Raw genomic sequence first — 8,142 nt, 5'->3', positions numbered from 1 at the left:
CAAACATCAATAAAAACAATCAAAACTTTTCCTATTCATTTTTTGTCATGAAGATATTGTAGAAATGTATGTGAAATATTAACAATACATTGTAAAGTTAAAACAGTCTTGCCTTCAGCATGTTTTATATTATTTCCTCTGCACACTACACTTTATGTTGGGCAAAGTACATCTCATTATAGTATAATATTAGGGGAAAAGCTGCACTAGTGACACATGAATATTGTGATTGCTCAGTGTCTCGTCAGTTCAGATGGCTGCTTTGAGGAGTAAATTCTCCACTTCTGTGTGGGATGCAGTAAAAGCACTTCTCCTTGTCGCCATACTAGTTATATCCAGTGTATATGGCACAAGAAATGTGTCAAATGTGTCTCATCGTCATTAAAGCTCCATTGAAAACACAGCGTGAGAGCGCACTTTGGACGCGTTGGCAACCCGGAACTACTGTTTAACAACTTCCGGGTGGTTATTGGAAAAATTGGCGGTTTGTGTTGTTGCTGTTGCGTTTTCATTTTTCTCAACAAAATTATGGAAATTTAGGTTGACAAATATGAACTCAAATATTTCGTAAGTGGACCTAATCTTACAACACTTGTAACGTTAACCGTTCCACAGCAGCACATTTACAGAGTGTTAAATGTGTTCACAAACTCAAAACAATTTCGAAAGCTAACTAAGTTAGCTAACAGTAAACTTTGTAGCTAGCAGCTAAAGCTAGCCGCCAAGCTTTTAAATATTCGGCCAGTCCGGGTTTTTGACCAGTCCTCACCGGACACTCTCACGCGGCTTCTTCCTTCTCGGAATTATGGCGACCCCGGCGTCGTTGCAGAAAAAGAATGGGAAATATCTGTGGTTTGCTCTGCTTGGACTTGGATTTCAACCAGACGCCGCAACGTCTTCAGTCGCCGGCAAAATCAACATCAATGTTAAACACATCAACCTGGGACCGTGAGTCTGCTTTTACTGTGTACAATGTTAGCATTGAGTAAAACAGCTAACTTCATGAGCACTGTTCGACTTTTATCCTGTTTAATGTTGATTCGGACCTTTGAACGTTGTTTTATGGTCAACAGGAACATGTTTGACAAACCAAACAAGGACGCCTTCTACATAGTAACACATTTCCTGTTGGATAAACTCAACCCGACCCGATTCAGTGAGACATACAGGTAAAGTTCTGCAGGATCAACAGCTATTGCCATTCATATATATTAAAAGTACCCTTTAAAAAAAAAATGTAATATTTGTTTTGGGTTAGGTACTGTTGGCCTGTGTTGGACCACAAAGCAGATGCTGAGTTCCGCAAGATTACGTGCGCCTGGATGCGGGAAATAATGGTAAGAATTTGAGTGTTTTGACTCAGTAGCATGTTCAACTACATCTGCTGCAGCATTTCACACATTATTTACCACAGTTACAGCTTCACCAATGGGAAATTGTGTCCATGTTTTCTTCCTTTCTTGCTTCTTTCCCTCTGACTTTCCTTTCATCCATGTCTGCACTTCAGTCTCCTCCTCTGGGGGTCTCATTCATAACCACTGCATACGCACAAAACAGGGTCTGAAAGAGGCATATGCCACGTCCCACTCAGCAGCTGTGATTTATGAGAACAAACTTGACAAGAGATGTTGTTCATTGTAGATACATGTGATAACAAACATTCAAGCCAGCGGCGTTATTTGTACTTCAGTGAGCCATAAGTATTCCATAAGCACCTTTTTTTAGAATTTCTGCCTCTGTCCTCTCTGTCACACACTGTCACAGTGCATTGACTGCAGCACTTGTTTTGCACTGACCTTTTTTGTGCATGTGTGTGTGCATGTAAACTTTCAGTACAACTCCGATGCACTGCTTTATATATGATCCCGGGTGTGGTCCCTTTGTTGCATGTCATCCCACGCTCTCTCCACATACGTAATTTAATGACAATTGTATGTTTTTAACTGTGTGTAGGAAACTGCAAATGCAGGGTCCAAAGTGGTAGCATCCTTGTTCCTCTCGCCCGGAGGCCCCAAGTTTATCAACTTGATGCTCCATTTGGCCAATCATGTTATGCTGCAGGAAATTAAGACATTCACCACAGGTAGGTCTAATTAGAAAACCTTTTTTTTGGTTTTTTGGTACCAATTACTTGTGTTCACAGCCACCTTAAGCCTGAAAGTGTAGACTGACACAGCTATGGTCAGGCATTGTTTCAGTTCATTTCATTTGTCATGATGTTGTCATGCAAAAGAGTATCAGATAATCTTGAATCATGTCACTGACAGATGACAGCTGGGTTCCTGAGGCTGCAGCGATACCTACTTCCTCCCCGGACATGGCACTGAAGAGACTGAGCCTGATCAATACCAGGTTTTTGAAAGCTGCAGTGGACCAGGATCGTTTTCTCCACGATTACCAGAGACGAGCCCAGTGAGTCCTTAGTTGTTCATCTTGGCAGCTGGACAGAACTAGATGTCATTTCATATTTTCATCAGTATAGACAGGCTATAGATAGACACTTTCTGCTTCACTACTACAGTAAACCTTATCAAGCATGGTCTGGCATCAACACAAATGAAATATGTTGTAATATTTAGTAAATACAACAAAGCATAAAAATAATAAAAGAAGTATCAGTTTTAAATAAAACAAATTTTAATTGAATTCATATTGAATGGAAAAAGTGATATCCTGATAACTTTTCATTAACTTTTTTTTTATTCTGTCATTTACTCTTTAATGTTACGTCACTGCTCTTGATGTTACGTGTTTCACGAGCTGTTTGTTTCAAGTCATCTGTTTCGTGTGAACTAATTGGTAAACCCAGTGTTAACAAGGCCAGCTGGTAGCTGCCAAGGTGTTCACAATCAGTGTCTTTTTCCAGGTATGCAGACTTGTCATAGCAGGAAGAGCACAGGTGAAGCAAATTGTGTTAACGATGGCTCAGTTTCATTGAGTGTCCCAGTAAACCATGCCAGTGAACCAGGACACAACACGATACGAGGACCATTGGATGTAGCTCATTTAAATCGAAGGCAGTTGATTTAAGATCAGTTACACCTGTGCTTTTATTGCTATGACTGAGGTTTGCATTTTAAGCATGAACTTGCTATAGAAGAGCTTCTTTCTTTTTTTAATGGTATTTTGCTTTGCACACATCAGCATCTGCTCTACTGGTCATTTCTTTTTTTTTAACCTGTTGTCTTTTGTTTTGCTCTTTTGAAGGCTTTTGGTGAAGTCTATGAGGGACATCAGAGCTGAGGGGGCCAAGTACGATGAGCTAATCAGGTATGTATGACTTTTTTCCCCCGCAGTTCTTCTGACTTCAGTGTTCTTGAACAGATTGAACAAACGAGACTGTCTGCTTTCAGGCGTTACAGCAGTGATTCTACACAGGGGGGAGCTTCTCCAGCTGAGAAGGCCAAAAAGGTGTGTAATGTTGTGTTTGTACAAGTTGTTACAACACACAAGTCGGGAGTAGTACTCATGTGTTGATAAGACATAAAACTGCTGATGACTCTCCTACTTTTTGTAAATCGGCTTATATTGTTGTGAATTTGCCAGAAGTGTGGTGGCAGCTGTGCTGTGAACTTCTAAAATCGAGATGAGTTTTGGAAAGAAGCTGTTCTTTACTCAGATTTTTGCTTTTATAAGAGCTCACACAAGTACTTGGTTGTCCTCAGGTTCGCTCCTTGTGGTCGGCCATTGACGGAATGCTGTCAACAACCAAAGAGGAGCAGCATGCGGTGGGAAGTGTTCTGAAGGGGGATGTAGATCAGTACATCCTGGACGGGACTGATAGAGCCCTCAAAATTCCCCGAAGTCTGCTGGAGAGAGTTGAACAGCTTCCACATCAGGTGAGGGTGAAGATGAGTGGGATGATTACTTGGGGCCTTTTAATTCCCATACACGGCACATATGGTTTCAGTTTCAGTTGTCATTTCACTGTTGCCATCGGACATTTGTATGCTTGTTCTGAATGTGCATCACAAATTGGCCTAACTTTTGGTGGCCTGAGTGGAGGTCATAATTCACCTCCAGTGTGTCTGCAAGCTATATAAATGGCTGGAGGAAGAACTGCAGACGTGGACTTACATCAGCGTGGCTGCAGGAGATGCCAAACAATTTTCATCCCAAGCATGCATCATTTTTGATTGTTTCCAGTTGAGTTCAGGGAATGTGTATGAGGCTGGCCAGCTGAACCTCCTGTGTGTGTTGGAGCTGATGAACCATGCGCTGGAGCTCCTGAAGGAGGAGCGCTGTCGGGTCTCTCATGCCCCCAAACCCCAGCTCAGTCCTAGGCACCTGCAGGAGAAATGCCTGCAGATGGCCCGTGTGCTGCAGAACCTCCACCTCACCAGGTATGCTTAACACACACTCACTTGACAGAACAATGCACTTTCTCCAACCCTTTGATTTTAATCACAATCTTGTTTTATTAGAGGATTTTCATTTTGCATTGTATTTTTTGTGCTCATGGAGGAATTGCATCATTGGGATTTGTTCAGCAAAAGTTGAATACCAGTGTTTTTTCTTATTTTTCCACCAGACAGAAGATTTCTAAGGAAGGAATTCCTGAGCTCAGGAGTGCCATCAGAGAGTTGGAGACTGAGTGGGACAGGAAATGGATGGATACCCTGAAAGAGACACCCCTGCTGTCTTTCCTGAATGAAGATCCTGTGAGTTGTTCTTTTTGAAGTTGCTCAGCCTTTCCTTCCACAGTCACAGTGTAGTTATACCAATAGTGCCAGAAACTTGGTATACTATTAAGGGGAAGAAGAGTTAACTTGAAAGCCATTTCACTGCAGTTGTATATCTTAATCTAATATTTCTGTGTCTGTTTTTAGGCTCTTGGCTTCCTTTCACCAATGGCTCCTCTGTCTTTTGAGCCAGCGACTGAGGCTACTTACAGAAGTAGTATCTTCTCCCAGTACCCTGCAACGCTTCTTGGTGAGTGAAATCTGATTATATACATGTAAGGCCATGTATTTATTTGGATCGGTCATGTCACTTTTTGTCTCAAATTGTGCTGCTTACAATTTTTCAGAGGAGAAGCCTGCAGAGAGCCAATCACAGGAAGATGTCCAGCCTTGTTCTTTTAAACTGAAGAGGTAATATAAGCTATGTTTGTGCAGCTCAGATGTGTGTTTGGTGTCGTGGCTTCTGGTGGGAGGCTGATACCTGGGCAGTCCTGAGCAGTGCGCTGTCCATCACTAATCCTCCCTAGAGAATCCATGCTCTCTGATGACCGCGGCGAATTGAGAGAAATCGCCACGGACAGATACGGAGCAGACACTTTTATTTTTTCATGCGCAGCACACTTGGTAGTGTTACTGTGAAATACCAAATGTGTACTTTTGTACACATGTAGGTGCTTAGAACTTTGACACGTCACAAGGAATAATGCAGCTGAGCATTTGAGTTATGGGTGTACTTGTATCCATTATAAGCTACTAAAATAAGAGCCTGACTTTGAAGTGACCCACCCTGCACTCATCCATTCAACAGTCAAACTGAAGACAGGTGCAGGGCAATGTGCCCACTTGGCTCAGGAATTAGTACCGAGCCAAGGCCACATAGCGGGCTGTTAATAGCTACATGAAGATGCTCTGTTGTGCTTTCACTGTCTGTGCTGCACTGCATTTTGTGAAATATATAATGGGGAGACCAACTCACTACTGTGGACAGATGAATTACAAAAAATGTATTTTTGAATAACAAGCTTTTTCTCTTAAAAACAGCTCTTACCCTGCAACAGCTGAGAGGACTGAAAGTCCCACTGTCACCACTGAAGCATCGTCACAAGCGAACACCTCTCTCGACTGGCTTTTCGACACACCTCCATCACCTCCTCTTAAGGCTCCATCGGCACCAGCACCCCTGGTTAGTATATTTCAGCTAACCTCTGTTGTGCATTGAACTCCAGTTCATCTGATAATACTACGTTTAACAAATCTGTGCTTATTTTTAGGCTAGTGTGAGGAAGACTACCCGTGTTCATCCAAAGGCATCTACCACAAAGACCAAGACTCGGATATTAGACATGGAATGTGATAACCTCGCTGATCAGGTATGATGAATTTCAGACTAACAGAGGGGTCAAAGGTTACAAGCAGGAGCCTCGTAATTATTTTGTCAGCTGATGTTATTCAGGAAAAGACCCAACTGATTAACAATGCATTTTTTTAAAAAGCAGTACTACCTTTTGTAAGTCTGTAATAAGAATGGGAGAAGTGACTACACGAGACACATAAATGAGAGGATTTTATCAATTCAGCTCTCACTAAAGTATGTTTGTATGTTAGTTTGCAGATGCTGTAACTACAGCCAGTCCAACAGAAGGCAGCGTCAAAGGCCTGGACCTGGAGGGCCTTCTCAGTACGCTTCATGGTGATCCCTTCTCCACTAGAAAGCAGCTGCCACGTACACCTGAGAGCTTGAGTAAGTTGAAAGCTGTTATATTTGCCCTCAGCCCTAAATTTATGCAGGTGTTCAAGTGCATCAAGGGGAAAAGCAGGAAGGGGTGAGCTTATCTGAAGTGACAGGATTGTTTTCCATTGAATGTGACCTCTTAAGTGCATAGGTTCCATCGTGATTAGAAAAACTGGTATGATGTGACAGTTTAGCACCCTTTGTCATTCACTTATTTATTTATTTTTTCTTCAGTCATGGATGTGAGGAGCTCCTGGCGGAAGGCACTTGAGGAAGACAAATCGGGGAAAACTGGCCAGCCAGTCAAGTTTAATGACAGTGTAATAGGGCGACTCTCTCCGCTCTATGTGTCTCAAAATGTGTTGCTGAGCCCTGATGCTCCCTCCCAGAGTGTTTCCTGCACTGTCACCCCCACTGTCAAGAGTCAAAGCAGCCCACCTGTCAGCCAGCAGGGGGTCTTACTCAAATCCACTCTGCTGTGGGACACCTTCAACACAGAGGCCCTTGACAGCCCAAGCGGCACGGGCAGCAGTGCGGTCCAGTTCAGCCTCGACCACGAAACCCTCCCTGAAATGTCCAGCTGTGACAGTCTGCTGAGCCTCGACGATGAGGCGGCGGATATGAAGAGTGACGACGATGACAAGCTCCTCGTCCCCTCCCTGAAGATGGAGGTGAAGCATTCACCACAAACCACACGTCATCATCTGGGTCGGAGCCAGCAGGCGTGCAGCGATGGCTCCTTCGTGGAAAGCAGGACACCTGAGTGTCTTCTGCTGGATCACACGGTTTGTGGTTTGGACAAAGACTGGCTAATGGAGCCTGCAAAACCAGTGGAACCCACAGACAAGGTCTTCTCACTGGACCTCGACACACTGGAGACACCTTCACCCCCAAAGAAGCAGGAGTACAACCTCCCGCAGCTGATCACATTCTCCCCAATAGATGACATGAAGTGTTAATTACATTCACATGAAAAACACATTTCAGCCTCGACTGCCTTGAACTGTCTGCCTTAATAGACGTCACCAATATTTGTGCATAACTATGACATAACCTACTTCTACCACAAGTTAGTCCTGTGTATAAGTTTGTTTTTAATTTAAAACAAGACATGCTGCTTTAATAAAATAGTGAAATGTGGTTCATTTAATTTGTGTGTACATAAAGATTGCTATCTTCAAAGTGTCATTAACATGGATTTTTTTTTTTTTTTTTTTTTCATTTTGAGTGTCTGGTCATTCAATTGTCTTAATATTTTGGGTACCAGAAAAGCATTTGAGTCTACTGTATTTGTGAAAGGCTCGTATGCCTCTTCCTTGAATATTTACATTGCACTATTAGCATTAACATCTATACAGGATGTTAAATTTCCTTGTAGCTATGTAGCCACAGGATGATAGGATCCAGGTTGATGAAAATAGAGTTTCTTAAATGTTTGCTTAAACATTTGGAAATAAAAATAATTAATGCACGCTCTTATTCAGTGGTGTTTATAGACCCTCTCCATGTGGTAATGGTCTTTATGAGCTGCTTTGAAAGGAAGCAGTTTAATCAAAACAATGCACAGAAATGGGTCTGGGGTGAGTGTTTTCCTGGAAAACAACATAAGGCCAAATATGTAGGTTTTCACACGCACCTGCTGCTTTGCTTTTTCTGTATTGGTGTAATTTCTGCCAGTTTAAGGTGGGGGGCGTCAGAAACTGAGCAATACCAGCGAAAAGAAAATTG

General features: G+C 42.6%; 1 protein-coding gene and 1 non-coding gene across 2 annotated transcripts; both read left to right on the top strand.

Annotated features, from left to right (window-relative positions):
* The first annotated feature begins 450 nt into the window (after positions 1–450).
* On the top strand, positions 451–7,892 carry haus6 (HAUS augmin-like complex, subunit 6). Its single transcript, XM_076725108.1, has 16 exons — positions 451–948; positions 1,074–1,169; positions 1,259–1,337; positions 1,954–2,083; positions 2,268–2,412; positions 3,208–3,270; positions 3,354–3,411; positions 3,666–3,839; positions 4,147–4,343; positions 4,532–4,661; positions 4,830–4,932; positions 5,030–5,093; positions 5,724–5,865; positions 5,954–6,052; positions 6,288–6,423; positions 6,649–7,892. The coding sequence occupies exons 1-16, from the start codon at positions 806–808 to the stop codon at positions 7,371–7,373; spliced, it is 2,484 nt and encodes an 827-aa protein (XP_076581223.1). The 5' UTR covers positions 451–805; the 3' UTR covers positions 7,374–7,892.
* Positions 5,150–5,280, top strand: LOC143317536 (small Cajal body-specific RNA 8). Its single transcript, XR_013076681.1, has one exon.
* Positions 7,893–8,142: the final 250 nt, after the last annotated feature.

This window comes from Chaetodon auriga, chromosome 24 (assembly GCF_051107435.1).
Source record: "Chaetodon auriga isolate fChaAug3 chromosome 24, fChaAug3.hap1, whole genome shotgun sequence".
Taxonomy (NCBI): Eukaryota; Metazoa; Chordata; class Actinopteri; order Chaetodontiformes; family Chaetodontidae; genus Chaetodon; species Chaetodon auriga.
This window is presented reverse-complemented; position numbering and strand designations above follow the sequence as displayed.